Source organism: Poecile atricapillus, chromosome 5 (assembly GCF_030490865.1).
Source record: "Poecile atricapillus isolate bPoeAtr1 chromosome 5, bPoeAtr1.hap1, whole genome shotgun sequence".
NCBI classification, from domain to species: domain Eukaryota; kingdom Metazoa; phylum Chordata; class Aves; order Passeriformes; family Paridae; genus Poecile; species Poecile atricapillus.
Genome location: NC_081253.1, coordinates 16,851,833 through 16,870,491, shown reverse-complemented (window position 1 = coordinate 16,870,491; position 18,659 = coordinate 16,851,833). Strand labels below are relative to the sequence as shown.

The 18,659-nt window shown below is 36.2% G+C and overlaps 1 protein-coding gene across 2 annotated transcripts in view; it reads right to left on the bottom strand.

Moving 5' to 3' along the window:
• The window catches only part of SLC4A10 (solute carrier family 4 member 10), a 114,009-nt gene extending 97,048 nt beyond the window's left edge, over window positions 1-16,961 (bottom strand). For both annotated transcript variants that reach the window (XM_058839766.1, XM_058839767.1), the window contains exon 1: window positions 16,881-16,961. In XM_058839766.1, coding sequence (XP_058695749.1) covers window positions 16,881-16,961 — 81 coding nt within the window. The remainder of the gene's footprint in view (window positions 1-16,880) is intronic.
• Window positions 16,962-18,659: the final 1,698 nt, after the last annotated feature.

The following is an 18,659-nucleotide window of genomic DNA, read 5'->3' as shown; positions in this document are numbered from 1 at the left end:
GATCCATTGCACAGTAATTGTATTTTTAATGTCATTTTGGTTGAGTTCAGCTTAACATTTCATAAAGATGGCATTACTAAAGATATGGAACACTAAATTTTTTGAACTCAAGAGCTACCAAGTGAATATTGGAAATATTTTGCAAAGATAATTAACCTAAATGGCTAAAATGCTGCTATATGTAGATACCTGCCTCCCTGTAAAATCACTGCTGACAGCCATGTTCAGTCTTGTCCTTTAAACTGTCCTTGAACAGACAGGCTCACACGAAACTGATTTAATGCACAATGTGTATGCCTACAATTATTTTCTCTTTCTGAAGACAAGCACACAGCATTTAAAAAAAAAATGAACCTTTTTAATATTATCATCTTTAATTGCTTATAATACATATAACCATATTTAGCAATCATCTTAGATGGAAAGCGCAGTGAGTTTTATCTTTCGGATGAAATATAATTGCTTTTCCATTCCACTAGCTACATTATATCATCCTTTTCCCTTCTATCTACCTATCAAAGGAGACCCATCAAAATACATTTAAAATGCAATAAGGTCTGTTCTGTAAGGTCTGAAGGATCATTTTTTTAAGCATCCCCTTAATGGTACTGCTTTTATGGCAGCTTTCTGGAGTAATCACTGCTGGTTAACATAAAGCATGGCTTTCCTTTTGGTCAGCTCTGCTTCACATAGTTCAGGCTACGCAATAAAGTAAAAAGCAATTAGTTTTCATCCCAGATTTGCATCTTCCCCAGGGCTGCATGTCATATGCATAAAAGCATCCTTCTCTGTCTTTTTTTCCTCTTTTCTATTTTTATAGCAAAAGCCAAGATAATGTTTAGCATGACTCAATAATGAAATTTCATGTTCTGCAATGCTGCTAAAAATTGCACTAATCAGCACTGGCTTCACAGAACTGATTTGCTACTTGCTTGAGACTGAGCACATATTTAATGTTATAATGCAATTTCTGTAACATACAAACATAGAGAATCATTTCAGACATTAAGCACAAAGTATTGTTATAAATAAAACAAAACACAAGAAAAAAAAAAAAAACACTTTTACACAGATCTAAATCTCAGTAGCACTTGTAATTCCTGTTTATCTGCATTGAATCATCCTGTGCCTGCTATATATCATTATGCATAATACAGCAGCTATAAACTGATGCACAAATGAATGCTCACAAAAATATTTCCTTCATATTTGATATGGAATCTTCTTTCTTAGAAAAGCCATTTTAGGTAGAAACAATACATTCCTTCCATTTACAAGGCAAACATGACACACTATCTATTCTCCATACAACTATCCAGCTGAAGACAACACTTCTATTTGAAAAGATTAAACAAAAAATCAAGGCAAAACAGTAGCTTAACTTGTTGCAATGGCCAGGTGCCCACTTTGTCTGTCTAACAGGGCAGGGGTGGGGGGGATGGGGACAACTGCAATAGAACATGGACCAAAAAGCTTTCCCTCTTCAAACGCTTGATAAATCCCTTAGAGCACTGGATATAATCATCAAATAATGAACTGTTAAATTCCTTCTGGATTCTGGTACCTGTTTTAAAGCACCTACAATTAATTGCAGCTGAGCTTATATTTTGTATGTCTTGGAGTAATATTATCAGGACTGCCTAAGTGATGCAAACACCTTAAAAAAACTTGAACAAGGCACTTAGGTTATTGTGTTTCTTGGAATATTTTCAGTCATGTTCAGAGTCTCAAAACTTCTGCCTTTCCTTCTATCCTATCACTTCTGTCAGATTTGCAAGCTAATCTTTATTCAATTTCTAGTTCCAGACAGATGTCTGAATAAATAAGACAGTGCTCCTTGGTACTATGTAGATGAAGAAGTAGGGTAATAACAGTACGACTGAGATTTTATTCATTTTACTTCATATTTTTTTTACTACACTGTGAAATACTTAGAAGTTCTAGAGGGGAGAACAGCATAGATGGTTATTTTCTCCTCTGTGGTTATTATTTCAATGCCTTATGTCATTCTAGTGCAGTCCCATTAGCTGAAATCCCCTTTTCTCCCTTCATAGCAATGGCTATGTCTACTACTACAGACAAGTCTAACAGAAAGAAGATGGATGTGAAGACTTTATCCAAAGCCCAAATGAGATTTAATTTTAGCTTGTCTGGCCTCTCTCTTGTCCCAGTGCCAGGTGAGGACAGATCCAGGATAACAGCCCTGTTCAGGTGCAGTTAGAAGCAGCAAAAGGAAAAAAGTATGTAATTGCTAGATTCTTAATCAGCAATAAGATGTATTTGATTTTAAGTTGGATACACGTCCCATCTTAGAGGGTCTCCTTTCAGCCTCAGAAATTATGACATGTTTTCAGATTTCTTTACCTCAAAATAGGGTCAGGGAGAGGAATCACAGAAGACATTCTTCTTGAAGCAGCCACTCATGTGGAAATAGCAAGTGCAAAGAAGAAAAAGGGTCATGACCAACTTATCAGATCCCATTTTGACAACAACTACAACATAGGAGAAAGTTTTTCTTTTCCTTTGCAGCTAGCCACAAAATTTATGTTGTTTGGCAACTGCATCTTTTAGATGCAAATATATGCCAACCACATTTCAAAACCACCTTTTCTTGACATCATAAGCCAGCAAGATCAATAATAAACTAAATCACTCTCTCTGAAACACCAATATAATGTTCTGTATTTCTTCTGCTTCTCAAACCACTTTCAATCATATTTGACAAACATTTTCTTCAAACACAATACAAGGATTATGAAGGCAGCAGGAAGGTTTCTCATGCTGACCAAACACAGAAGTTTGCCAACACTAGTGATACTGTTGCCCATCTAGTAGTGGAGGTAGCCCAGCTGAACCAAATCTAACTGAAGTGTTAAAAAAATAGTATAGCCATTTTGTCATTCATTTTCAGGAAAAAATTAACATCCAATACCATAGAATTTTCTGTTACAAGCCCAAAGATTAAAACTGATTCCTTGTGATCCTTCAGAGTTGACTTCTATATGATGTATTGTCCTCCAGAAGAGAAAAGAAGATTGTGTTTGGTTTGTTTGGCCTTTTTTAAACTGAAACTGGTAACCAGCTTCCTTGAAAAAAACTAACAGGTCTCCCTAATCAAAACCTGTAAATTCAAATGTGGGGTTTAGTCTAAAGAGTACCCAAATAATCTATATTTTCAGGGAGTAAATTCAGCAGAAAATCTAGAACTGATGACCCAGTATTTCTGCTCTCCAAAAATTTAGGTTGATCTTTTTTTATTCTGTTGTCATGAGTTTTTTATCAAGGCAACTGTAATTTATGTGGCTGAAAAACACAGATTTGTATCACTGAGGAATGTTCTGTTGCATGCAAATGAACAGCTGCCAGCATGGAAATGAAGAGACCTTTTGCACTGTCTATACAGTCAGAGCGTAAGAAAGGAGAAACTTTTCATCTCATAGTTAGACAATGATACTCTGATTATCTTTTCTCTCCCTCTTCTTCTGTCTCAGATCATCAGTAAGCCATGGTGACCAGGAAAGGTAATGCTAGAAAAAAAGAGTTAAGAACCCCGCTGTTCACAAGAAGACAAAAAAAAATAATTAAATCCTCCAAGCCACTTACAGTACTAACAGCTTCTGAACGCTCAGGTGGTCTAGTTAATTCACAGAGGCATTAAGAAAAGCAGGAAACAGTACAGGAGCAGTGAGGACAGGGAAGGAAATGGAAGAAAATAAATTGGTGAGACAATGAAATTGATAATGTATTCTGAGAAATAACAGGACAAATAAACAGATTTCAAATGCCAAGTCACTTGTCCATCATTTCTGCCCAGGCAATGAAACACTGCACTGTAAGGAAAATTTTCATATTGAAGACTCATTCAAAATATATTGGAAAAATGATCATGACAGTGGATTAGATAAGGAGGGATTTGTATAGCTAACAACTTTAGACAGCACAAGATATATTCTCAGGAATTTGAAATGTACTGCTAAAGAATCAAAGGTAAATATGAATTAAATACTAGCTCAACTGGTCTTCCTACTTCTCAGAGAAGTAAGAATTAAATTTGTATGTATTGCTCATCTGTTGTAATCTGGAAGCTTTAAAATTATCACTTCCATGTGATGGACAACATGGACATGGTTGTCCTAGGCCAGTCAAGACACTTGAAAATCAGAACAAGCTAAAAGTTAAAAACAAGTGATATGACTTTAATAGTGTACTTCATATTGAAATTACAGAATGTAACTTCTAGAAAGGAAAAGGGACAAATATTACTACAGAGTAGAAAGTAGGTATGAACATTACATTTTTCATCAGTGCTTCTACATGAAAATGTTTTATTTTTAGAAAAGACTGCTATTATTTTCATTGTCCATTTTCTCATAATGTCGCTAAATTGACAGACCCCTATGCAAATGTAGAGAACAGCAAGGAAGGACACAACAATGTCCATCAGACAGAGCTTTGAAGGGTATTTATCTAAATGAGCCCAGTGGTCAGTACTTTAGGAAAAAAGCAGAAATTACTAGATATCAAGTTTTACTGGCACATCACAGGTAATGAAATTTTTGAGTTACATACCATTACTTCTATTTCACTGTATTGCTCTAGAGTGAAAAGAGTCGCAAGCATGATGACAAAAAATAATATCCAACAGATGCCCTTCATACCCTTCCTGGTCAAGATAACACCATCTTCTTTTATTAAAGAGCAGATTCTTTCGTGGTGAATACAAAAAGAAAATTCTTATAATTTAAACATGCCACAAGCTCTTTGGATCAATCTTTGATTTATTACAAGTTGTACCAGGCTTGTAGTATAATCACTAAGGATGTAGAAGACCTCCAAGATCATCAAGTCCAACTTTGACCTAATACCACCTAATAGCCACTTAACTATACACAAGTTTTTCAACACTCTCTCATTTTCTTAACACTTCCAAGAATAGTGATTCCCTGTGGAGTCTGTTTCAGTGTTAAACACTCACTCAGACTTAGTACAACAAACTCTTCCTCTTCAAGCGCAATCACACAATCTTAATGTAGGTAGTAAAAAATAATAATAATCTGCTGATCTGTATTTACTCATACAAGCATTCTTCCTCAGACCTGCAAGTTCTGCCTACTTTTTCTTTGACTAGCATTCTTATATGTACGTGTATGCATAAGTGAAGAAAGAAAACTGAAGTCTATGGGCTCCACTGACATACATCCTGCAAATACATGTATGATGTTCTTGTCAAAAAATTAATTTATAAATATTTCAATAATCGCATCACTTAAAGGAGGTGTAACAGCTTACAGGAATACAAACAATACATAGTCATGGGTTAAGGGTATTTAGCAACCTAATTGCAGTAAGATCAACACAACTAGCACATCTGCCAAGTCCTTAACAGGTCATAATTCACTTTAAAGACTACAGAGTTTTGATGAGGATCTTCAAAGATTGGGTGCTGTAAAAGAAAGTTCACTAATGACTGTAAGATGAACAGCAATTGGGAAATCAAAACTGATATTATACTGTCAGTGGAGCAAACACAAGATTCAACCTTGTGGTAAAATCTTTGTCTTGGAAGGGAAAGGACAAGGCAAGATGCAAAGCTGTTAAAAGAAAGACAAGAAGTTTGTATTTGAGAAGATGAGTAAATAGACCTTAAATAGCAAGTGATGTAGGCAGAGTGATAAGCAAAGATGATATTAACACCAGTAATCAGGTGAAGGAAAAATATAAGTATTAAAGTCAGCCAGACAGATGAGATCATAACAGTCACAGTGCTGAGGTGAGCTAGACCTCAATCTGATTTATGGATATATGACCAAAGAGGAACTGTCAGCTCTCAGAGCTGCATAGAGCAAAAAGAGCACATCAGGAAAGAAAAGGAAAGAAAACTCAAGAATTATTTCGGACATGATTACATTCAGGTGACCACTGAAGATCAAGCAAATCTTCTGAGCTAAGCAGGGTTTAACTGGACTGGGGAAAACCACTAAAAAATAAAGCAGTAGTGCATTCATAAAGGTCAGGCTCATGGCTAAATTATCTGAAGTAAGGTGTGGAGGAGGATGCAAAGCTGAGAATGGATTCCTGAGAGATCTAAACACACACCTACATACAGAAAGAGAAGGGGGAGAGGAAGACCCACCCAATAAAAAACTGAGTCTGTAAAGAGAAACAATCAACAAGGACAAAATGACAAATGTCTAAGAACAACAAAATTTAGTGAAGACTATAACATAGCATCAAAGAGAGATGACAGATGGAGTGGAGGAGAATAAAGGATTAGACTGGAATTCCTCCAGGAAGAAGTCAAATGGAACATTAGTGACATAAATTTCAGTGCAAAAGACAGAAACCAGAAGTGAGCAGTTCTAGAAAGGCATTAGAAGACAAGTTAAGACAAGTGTACAAAGCATACGAATGGGGGGAGTGGGGAGTGGGAGAAGATGAAGAACGTCAAGGGTTAGGACGTTAATCTGGTGAATAGAAACTTCTGAAGTAGAGGTTTGGCTTGTTCTGAGTTATTTTTTTAATATGAAGAGACTCAGACATATTTCTTGTGTAAGGGAAGGAATTAAAGGAGAGAACAAAAAATAATAAAAAAAAAGGCAGAATGTGGATAGGAACAGGAAAAAGTTAACGGAAACAGGTCCAAAGACTACAAAGAAAAAACTTAAAAGTCTGTTTCAGTAAACAAAAAGGAAGCTTGAATTTTGACCTTCGTTTGTTAGTTTCAAGAAATTCACATGGAAAGATGGGGTAGTAGATAAACTGAATGGAGGGCTGCATGACTAATAAAAAATACAGAACAGGCAAAACTGCAAGCAAAAATATTCATAACAGATGACAGAAATCACAGAGATTAAGAAATACAGAAAGTCAGCAGAATCAAAAGATTTTCACCAGAGATAGTCAGCAGTATCTCCGAGGCATTGCAGATGGCATTAGGAACTGAGAAAATGGATACTGGGAGTCAGCCAGGACCATGAATGTCAGAAGGGTTTGGAACTGTGTGAGAAGAACAAAAAATAATGCCTAAGGGGAACTAATAAGCTGATAGAAGAAACTAAAGAGGAGTAAAGGAAATCAAGATCATCAAGATCCAGAAAACAGAAGTTTTACAAAGTCCCATTCCAAGAGAGAGACAATAAAAATCTTTTAGAAGTTCCCAATAGTTACCACAGTAAAGGAACTTGGATAACACAGTGCAGAGAGAAGACCAACCCAAGCATGTAGATGATTTGGCACATGGTATAGAGTTCAAATGAGAAACAGCACCAGGGCAGCTAGAGTTGGATGGCTATCCATATGGAGACTGAAGGGTGAGAAATTATGAATGGAAGAAAGTCACAAGTCAAAGTCAGACAGAGATGGGAATAGGTATAGTTGTAGGTATCCACACCATAAAAAAATTAGAAAGACAGGCAGGGGCAATTCTATTGCTAAATAAATAGTAAATAGGAGCAGGAAGATCTCAGAACAGCACAGAAGTATCTAATTCTTTGACCCAAATTCAGAGTAAATAATATTTTAGGTAACAGTCTCCACAGAAAGGAGCAGAGAAGAGGCAGAGTTAATAAAGGAAAATATCTCTGTGGGCTGGAGGGAACAGCAGGAGGTAGAAATACAACATCTAGATTCTTTGAGATCAGTAACATTTGAGAAACATCAAGAAAATCAAAAGACCAAATAACAGAGAAGACAAAGAGTTTTGCACTCGAAATAAAAAAGGGAATTTCACAAGCTGAACAAGAGATAGGTGTAATCTAAGGGAAGAAGGAAAGGACATTACACCAAAGTGTAATCCAGACATAGGTTGATAAAAAAGCATGAAAAACATCAGAAAACAGGGACATAAATTGGCACCAATAAAGTAATCCAAAATCACAAAAGAAAGAAATAGCACCATACTAATTGTTGTTCTTTCATAAATCCTGAAACTTCTGTTATCTGAAGCTGTTATGCATATACTCTCTGACATACATTATTTGTTTTAACAAACAACATGGTGATTTCAAATGCTGGTTGATAAGGATGATTTGCTCTGACATTGTTATACTAGGAAAGATTTAATCCCCTGAAGCTTATACTTTATGCCAAGTCCATATACGCGGTACTGGTCAAAGCATTTTATACTTGTATGCGCTGTAACAACGTTAAAAGTTCATGCCAAGGTACACCAATAAATCTTTTGTAATGTGGAGCTGGACTAATCTGAGTCCTATTCTCATAGGACTTTTAATCACATTTATGGATCATTTGCCAGAAATGCATAGTGATTCCTTAATTCTTCTCAAGATATAATACACAAGGGAGTAAATAACATCACTGGTTCTTACATATTCTTGGATGTTCAGATGCCTGGATTCTTGCAGAGAAATGTTAAAGATTTTTTTAAGGAGCTTGTTTTGTTATTTTAAGCTTGATTGTTCTTTTCAAGCCAAACACCACAGCTCATGTGTGTGATACATAACTACCAATGATTATGTTCAAGTACACTTCTGAAGGCAAAGGACTGTAAACAGAATAAGGCCAGCTAATGTATTTTAAACCATACATATCCCAAAAAGTTGCACAGGGCTTTTGGTCACCAAATAGTGGTACAATCACATCTGCTATATGGGGACCACAGATTTCAACACATTAAATAGGAGTTGATTCATTTAAAAGGAAAATAAAAATGAAAAAGAAGGGGAAAAGAAAATAAGTTAATTGAAAACGACTCCTTTGCTGTGACTCTGATATGCTATTATAGTCACAAATATGTACACTTGAAAAACAAAGAGGCACCAACGCTCAGAAATGGAAATGTGGAATCATTTTATTTTCTTTGGAACATTAATGCTCTAAGATAATTTCATCTGCTGATACAAATATGGCAGAATACGAAATTCTAGGAAGTAGGTTGCAACCCACCAGGATTACAAATACAATTACAAGTGGCAGAATTCTCGGTAGACGGAAACATAACACACGAAGACATTACTCTTCAAAAGGTGTATGAAATCCTATATTAACTTGCACCTTGCACAACACCTGTATAGTAAACGGGAGCTGGATGAGATTCCAGATTAAAAGTATCTTTAGATATAGCATTGCCATGGACTGTAGCAGAACACTTTAAACAGTGCACATCACAAGAGCTTTCCTCTGCTTAGAAACAGAATGATCATATTTTAAACTGGCACAGTGCAGAGAAAAATTCAGTGAGAGACGAGAAGCAACAACAGGAACTCAGAAGAACAGAACCGGAATCTCCCTTGAATCTTTGTCTATCCTTCAAACAAAGAAGGCCCAAAGCTTTTATAAGACCACTAAAGATTGAAATGGCTTCTCCCTGTACATTCTACATTTAAACTGAAGAATTTTTTTGTAGAGGAAAAAAAGAAGAGAACCAAAAAAAGCAAATGTCCCCACTCATCCCTTTAGCAGTGGATTTGGCTTGCACAGGGCACCCTGGAAGCCCGATCATCCAACCTCACAAGCACTGGAACAGCAAGTTTAGCTTAACCATCACCCTGCATATGCCCATTTACTATTTATCTGCTAAAAAGAGTATTGGGGGAGAAGAGATGAAGTAGAGACTACTAATTAATTGCTAAGTAATAAATAAGAAATATCTCCTTTCCAACAGCGAAGGATCAAGTCAATAAATCTTGTGCATAGTTCCATAAATAGATACTACTATGATTTCCTTGAAAATTTTATTCATGATTATTCTCATTCTTGTTCATTTTCTGTCATGTTGAATCACAAAAGTAATGCTAATGGCAATTATGGCAAAATATTAGCAAAGATGTGATGGTGGTTTTAATCTGTCAATGACAAAACCTGAAATTCTGTGCAATATTGTTACTTTGTATTTGATGTGTCTTGTTTTAATCACTTTCTGAATGTTCCTCCTTGCTCAGTTTTCTTCTTACTCTTATGCTGATTTACATTTCTAGCCAGCCTAGCAGCAGTATCAGATTTGCATATCCATCCAACAGAATGTATTTTAGTCGACAAAAGGCTGCTTATAATGCCAAATTCTACAGGTGAAACACTGTATATGGTGTGTAACATTCTTACTGAAATCTCCCTTCATACCTTTGAACTGGAAACCTGCTGTTTTCTGAGAAGTGTGGTGGCGTTCCTCTGTGGTCTGCTAGATCAGTGTGCGTGCCTGTCCCAAATGGCAGACTACAAACCAAGAGAGGAAATTATTTGGTGATGAACACACTGGGGAGAAAGGAACATCCATTATGGGAACAGCATCAGCTCCAAGGCTTAACCAATTTACTTTACAGGATCCCTGCTGCCCAGCTCTAGAGAAGAAGCTGACAAAAGTGTCCAAAGCAAAAGAGCCTGAATCTTGCTTGCTATGACTTGAATGAACAGAGTAAGATATTCTTCAGTTCTCCCAGAAGAGAAAGGTGCCATTCTTTACATCCCTACATTAAATTAGAGAACTACAGGTGTGCACAGTGTAGCCAAGCAAAGACAGGAAAATTAAATGGAAATTAAACTAGAAATTGATAATGACACTTCTCTGAACATGAAAGGAGGCCCATGAGGGAAATAAAATCTAAGCAATTACCAGCAAAATTTGTTTATAGCTGATGATACAGACATTACTTAAAACGTATATTTAATTCTTGTCTCTGCAATTGCAAATGACACTAAAAAGGAAACAATTTAACAGTTCTTATCTGTTGAAGGAGGCAAGAAAAGGACTCTGAGTATGTCTCACTTCTGTGCTGAGCTTTCTGTTGCTGTAGATGTTCAGGACACAAGGCAGTGCTAGTAACTACTTTTGACAGCACAAATTACATCTTTCACTGACATCCACAGCAAATATGCATGTTTGCATTAGAAGTTATGTGGCTGAGAAATTTCTGCACATCTGCACCCTACAAACTAGAAAATCACTCAGGAAAGAGGAGGAGGGGAGCAGAAGGCAGACTGGGCAATAACAAAATCCAGTGAGTCACTGTGAGACATTCACTAAGCAGCAATGAGAAATTCACTCATGACTACGTGCAGAAGGACTGGTGACAGAACACTGAGATCCAGCAGAGGATCCGGTCTGCCAAAGGCAACAAGGCAATCAAGTTCCCAGAGAAAGAGGTCCTCAGCTCCTTCTGGAAGACAAGAACACCAACACAGCTTTCCATGCCCGTATGTTTCACATTTCATGTGCCAGGTAAACTTCACTTGCAGCATCCAGCCACTGCCATTAAATCCTGTGCCCAGGTAATCTAAGATGTCATATTTTTTGTCTTATATTAGCACAACTAACTACATTAATTGATATTCTAAAGATAAGATCAAGCCAGATATCAGACACTGAGCTTCATCCTTAGTAGTACTCACAGAGCTAGGCCTACACTTGTCATGTGGAATCTAAGCACCCAGTAATAGTCTTCAGCAGCACATAAAATACAATAAAAAATCACTGCATTACTATCACTGTTATGAGATTATAATTTTGTATTTTTCGTGTTAGATTTTTCTATTGATCATTCAGTGAATTCCATTACAAATGTTACATGGCAGACAACATTGAGGTAACACCAAGCAATCTCAGTTTTCTTATATACTGAAAGTTGTCTGACCTTAAATTACAACTTCTGATGTGCACAACCACTGCTTAAGACACACATACTTGTATGGAGTCAAAAATTCTTTATTTACCAAAATGGACCAGAAAAGTTCTGGTATTTCTCTCCTTTTCCATTTGCAGGATTCAGACATAAACATGACACTGCCTTTCCCAGAAAGTTCTAATCACAGGACTGGGACATAAAGCTGATATTGCTTTGGCTAGAATACTTTTAATTGCGTTAAATGTGGATACAAACCATATGGGTATGATTCCTCGCATGTATTTTAATGACTCTGCGTGCCTGCATAAAATCTTTAATAAACAGAATTTAAGCAAGTGAACTCATTATGCAAGCAGGAGAGATATGGATGGATCTTAAATCACTGAAAGCTCCTATATACATTTTTGTTTCATTTAAGCAGCCTGGGGAACCCAGGGAAGCTATTGTAAAATGAGAAAAATTTTACTATACCTCGACACTCCCTAATGTCACTTAATTCCTGTTTTACATCATTCAATATACCAAGCTGAATATTTTTTATCAGTTGATGGTTGCTGCAACACTTGAGACCATTTGAGTACTCTGAGTTCACTCTGAATGTCAAGCAAAACTAGAAATTAACAAATTAGTTTTTTGTCAAGTTGACTAAAAACACAACTCTTGAATCCATCTAGGTCACGTTCCATTTAGTTTACCTTTTTGGGTTTACATACTAGATAATATCCTTTTATTCAGTTACTTTGAAGATTGCTTAGCTCAAAACATTAGTCTAGCCTTTCCCTTTAGGATTTATTCTCTGCTTGTATCAATTAGTATTGGGGGATGTAGATTCCATATACGACATTTCAAAACAACAGGAGGTTTAATCACTAAAATGACTACTATGAATTAAGCAAAGATATTTTCAAAGCTTTCCTTCTCCACAAGAATACCAATTATAATTTTCTGTGCATTTCGTCCTCATTTTTCAAGGGTCTCTGTGCAAATTTTTCCGTAATTAATTGACTAGAAACTTGACAATCCAAGTTTCTTCACCAGATAATGTGATTCTGCCCCTCGATTGAGCCCTGCTGAGACATAACTAGAGAGCTCTGAGCAGGTCTGGATTCCCTTCTTACATGAGTGAAATGGACATACAGAAGTAAGACCGAAAATGTCATCAAAGGAGAGGCTGAGAGTGCTGGGACTGTTCCAGCCTGAAAAGAGAAGCTCAGAGGTGTCTTACCAGAACATACAACTCCCTCACTGGTGGCAATGCAGAGAAGACCTAGCCAAACGCTTGGTGCTGCCCAGTGAGAGGGTAAGAGCAAACAGATGCAAGCCAAATATGAGAAGTATCACTTTAACATAAGAAAAAACTTGGTCCCCTTTAACAATAAGGGAAGAGCAGTATTTCCCTGCCTTATCATTAGTCATGTCTCGTAGTCGCCTTGCTGGTATGTACATTGTTTAAATGACTCAGGAAAGCAATTTTAGGGTCACACTGAGAACAGTCTGGCAAGAAGAATGGAGTTTACTCTGTGTGATCTGTGGTTAATATTGATTTTACTAATGAAGCAATCTATTGGAATTTACCAGAATTATGCATCACCTTCTACTTAAAAGAATTATAATGACAGCAAAGCCACTGACTGCAGTAGTGTAACAGCACTTATGTTAATGGGATTCTTTCATTAATGACATTTATTGAAAATTTAAGGCAAAATAAATATGGTCATGCAAGGAAACAAGAAACAACATGAATAAGTCATTATTTAGGAGGCTCATTATGGTATGGGAGGGTAAAAAGAGAGGCGTAGGATGGAGAAAGAGAGAGAGAGAGAGAGAGAGAGAGGGAGAGAGAGAATGAACTGAGATCGTTTCTTCTCTCAAGGTAACACATAAACATTCTCTTTTACTGTGTTAATATGCTCAGCTTCCCTACTACTTCATCTTAGGTGGTTCTACCTCTACTGGAATTTTTGGGGATTAAATACTACTCTGTTCTAATTTTTTTTTTTTTTTTTTTTTTAACAGCCTACTATAGTATAATTGTGATTTATTCATGTTTTCAGACTGCATCTTAGGAAAATTCCTTCAAATAATCTTTATTCAGAATGACCACATTCTTGGAACACTAAATAGAGTGGAACATTCTTGGAACACTCATTGTGTAGCTATGTATTTTGTGATCATGCTGTCAGCTATTACATATTTATGCTATGTTACTTTATGTTTTATACCTTTCTGATATGCTTATAGTCACCCTTCCCTAATTCTCGTCATTAGGCCAAATGACTTGATACATGAATTAAAATACTTACTGAGAAGTATTTGAACAGAGAAGATGGTCATGTCTTAGGAAGGACACCTAAATGTACACCAAAAACATTTAAATTCTTTCAGCAAACTCTGAAAGTACCCTTTGCTTCTAGTATTTTGCAAATGTTTGGTCATGATCTCCCATTTGTCCCAGTGTTCTCATTTCCTTAAAAATTGGCACTACAACCTACAAAAAGAAGTCAGTACTGTGGAATCAGGACAGCAACCACTAACAAGAAAAAGCACCACAACAGTGGATGTGCATGAGCGAAAGCATACTTGTTTAAAACTGGTAAATGACACAAATATCTGGCCTCTTGCCCAGTTGTTCTTATAACAGTGTTTCTCTACCAGACCTTCATCAGACAGTCCTCTAAATTGCAGTGTTTTGAAGATAAGGAAACGCATACTCATGGATGCGTATTCATTATGCTCAGTCAAGGGAAAAGAATTCTTTATTTAGAGAGATCCTTCCTTACACAGCATTCTTTAAATACTGACAGTACCAATCATCTTGAAGAGAGATTATACAGTTTTCAAGAAGGCACAAAAATGTCTTCCTGTTAAGTTGCTACTAACACAGTGCCCTGGATTCAGTGACTCTACTCTTGTGCAGTATGTCCAAATATCAGTAAGGCTCTTTCAAACCTGTCTTTTTTAGGGGGCTGGAGGTGGGAGTTAAACAAGTAAAACAAGCAAAATAGTTTGTAGTTTTAAGTTTTCAGATCAGTTCAATTCCCTGCTCTCATGTGTCTAACTCTATCTTGCTGCAATTTTTTCTCTTACAGAAGAACTTTACTCCCTTAATACGTTCTTCTGGGGCGTTACTCTAGCCCTCCAATTGAACAAGGGACTATAATGGGATTATGTCCTTTAAGTGAAAAACTATATTCAAACTCACTTGCAATAGTCAGTAATACTGCTGCTTCAAAACAGAATGACCTAAACACAAACTTCCTCAAGCAAGCATTTTTCACCAATTCATTTTCCTCTGTAGATAGTTTCCATTGCCAACAGGCTGCAATGGATGTCTACTGCACTACTGGAGATTACATCAATGATACATTCCAAAGCCATCCAGAATGCAGTTTGCAGAATCAGTGTAAGTGATGAAATAGAGTCCAGGACAAGCACAACCTACTGCTGTAGCTTCCAGATGCAAAATTCCATGGAGATCTAATTATTTCAAATGAGCAAAGAAGGAGCAACCTCAAAATGAAGCTAAGATTGTTAACTGAATAAGGAAAACAAAGAAGCTGTGGGAGGGTTGGTCCTATTAAAAGGTCCATAAATACTCTGCAAAGCACCAAAATACCATGAAACCAATACTTTCAGGAATTTCATTCCAATGCCAAGAAACAGAATGTACTCATTGTGACTAACGCATCAAAATACTGAAAATAAATTCTAACAGATTAAAAGGATCTTGTAGCAAAAGAAAGGTATAGTTAAGTCATGCCAACCTTAATCAAGTTTAAGAGCAGGGCAGTCTTTTCCCATTATTAATAAGAATGTCAGATGGATAAAGTAGACTGAGAAACTGGAATTTATGGTGAGTACAAGTAATACAGTATTTTCTACAAATATGTTTTTGATTAAAATTTAAAAGACAGACATTTTTACCATTGCTGCACAAACTTAAGTCAGATTTTCTGTTGTCTCCCACACACATACGGCTCCAGCAAAATGTTATTAAATGTCTGAATATAGTTCTAAATGCAAAATAAAATCCATGACACATGCTTACATTTCTAGGTGGATACATGAAAATATTTTTAAATCTTGATCACTTAATCCTGTGCTTTGGGGTCAGAAAATACCGCTCACCCTTGCCAATCTGCTGTCCAGTTATACGTGAAAATTGTTGTTCCACAAGGGTAAAGCAAGAGACAGAAAAATTGCCACTACTTTCAGGCTACAGCTGAGCTTTTAAAACACATGGCCAAACACGTTGCCATGGAAATGTTCTGCAAATATATGTAGAATTTCTTAAGATGGAGCCGAATATCCCTTTTTAAAATAAATTTCTCTTACAATTTTAAATATAATTGCTCTGTGATGTATTCAAGGGAATACAGCAGTCATTATCTAATGCTTATAACACCTAAAGTGGTAACAGTACCTCCAAATCCATTTTGTGTTCTATATATGAAATTAGGCCACTATCTTTCTATGTAAAACACCCATATACTTGTTTTCTTTTATGTACTCTGACTTTTCTGTATATCATCACAACACATTAGCATATCTACAAGTATTAGTATTGCAATAAAGTTGACAGCAGTTACCAAAAAAAAAAAGAGACATGCTTCAATAAAATTAATCTGGTCTTTAACAATATTCTAAATTTTTAAGATATTAATCTTCTCTTCTACAAGCCATTAGTATTAGTATGCGTCACTGAGGGTAATAATTAAAAAGAGGAGAGTTATCTTGCCAAACTTTCACTGTTATATTCCCTGAGCTATTTTTAAAACTGATTTGAAATGAGGCAAAAAGAAAAAGAATCAACTGCTGCAAAATGTAGCAAGATCTGTGCCTGCAGAATAGCTCCGTCCTGTTACACAATGTGATACGTTGTTTTAAATAACCTGGCACTGTAGGTAAACAGCTGCCTTATACTGAATTTCATGTAACAAACAAAAACAATCACAATAGCTTTTGTGTGTCATGGAAAGATAAAGCAAAATAAAATGCAATACAATCTTGTCATTTTACTTTACAGCAAAGAGATAACCCTTCACCATTAATTAGTTAAAAGAAAACATATTCACAATAAAACAGGTTGAAAATATATAGAGAATAACCTTACATTGTTCAGATAAAAATAAACACATTAGAATTCCAAGATATACGTTGCTCTGCTTATGTAAACAGTCTACCCTATAAATCCTGTGGCAAATCCAACATGAAGCAATTACACAGACAAAGAGACTGCAAATGACCTGAAACTGTAAAACAAACCCTGTGTTAGAAATATTAGTATAAACCATGAGGTCATACCTGATGACTTAGGGACTGTAAAGTCTCACCGGTTCCAAGCTGCATGACCTTTCTATTTCCAGAGACCCCCAAAAATTGCATTTCCTGCCTTATCAAAGTACATCACAGACCTATCTATCTTTCAAAATCTTCTGGGCTAGTGAAGAAAGCATTAACAGCCATTCTGTCCATCAGTAAGTGCTGGAGTCATTACCCTCAAGATATCAGATCTTAAATATAGTTTCCTCCGTGCGATTACAGACATCCAGCAGTCGAGGAGGCTGACACAGCTATATCACTGATGCTGCTAATGCCATCTGAAAACAGTAAGCTTACTGCTTAAAGCAATCCTGCATCGTCCAAACAGAACAAGCCACATCCTTCAAGTCCTCACTTGCGTTTTTTATAAAACCTAGCACTGCCATTATAGATTTTGTTTTCATCTCTGGTCAGCTAAAGGAGAAATTAGATATTATGCAACCAGCTTTGCATTAACGAAAGAAAAACGGCAGATGAAGTGACATATCGAGGTTATCAGATTTTGCTTGCATGACCACTCCTCAGCAAGCACAGTCACCATTCACAAGAAGCATCACAATCTGATCTAAAGGAAAATCACCAGAAATAAATTATAAACAACTCACAGGCAGCAAGGTATTTTAATTCCTCTGTGATGCTGAAACAGCTATTTTTATGCAGCCTTAGGAATCCTAGTCCTTTTTAAATTAAAAACATCGCTTGCCTAGTATTTTAGTGTCTATTTTTAATAAATTGCATGATCACTGCATTGTTTCCATTACTCCCTGCTAGCAGCCAGAAAACAGCATGACTTGAAAATGTGCCAGTGTTATGACAGCAAAAATGTGGTTTGATATCAAACAAAACAATCATGCATGAATTTTTTCTGATATGGAAGACCTTTCAAGCTAACAATGTACAGTAAACTCCTTAATAATTTTAAAATTATTAAGACCACAAAGTAATAACTGAACTTTTTATTAAAACATATGTTTTATACAGATTGAAATTTCCAAATGAAACTTATTATTATAAATCATTATTTATATTTACTGTTCCTAGTATTATGGCAGGAAACATGCAAACAAAAAAAACACTACACAGAACTAAGATGAAACAGTGCCACCAAACTGGTAAAAGTATCATTTAGTAATTTCTCTGAATTCCAGACCCACAGAACAATTATTTGTGTTCACATAGTGATACTAATTTTGAGGCATTCAGTTCATCTCCTTAAACACACAGGAACTTTCTCTCAAGGCATGTTGAAACACTTTGCTACCAATTGAATTTTATTGACAAATAAAACTTGGAAGAAAAATCTCTACCCTAATTTAACTTCAGTTTGTTTCAAGTGTTATTCAAATTAATTTGGATGTCCTTCTCTACTTCAAAGTATAAGCAGAAACTGAAAGCAAAGCAAATGGTTCTGAATTAATTCACCCAGATCCTATCCTGTTAATTAAACATTATTATTATACAGTTGTAGTAATCGTTCCTTTGTGTAACTGAAGAGTTAATCAAATTTAGTTTACAGTCATTCCCATTATGGCACTTATAAAAGCAAACTGGTCTCATCCATGAATACCACGTATTTCCCTGTAGAGGGAGAAGCTACCTGCTATCAGTTTTAACTGGTTTACTTTATCCAGTCTACAACTGCCTCAACATAAGGATGCTCCATCTCCAGGGAAAGGGAACTGTACCGGGTCTCCAGTGAAGTGTCCAGCACCTGGCAGAGCCAGCCACTGAAGCTCTGAAGTGCAGCAAAGAACCAGATAA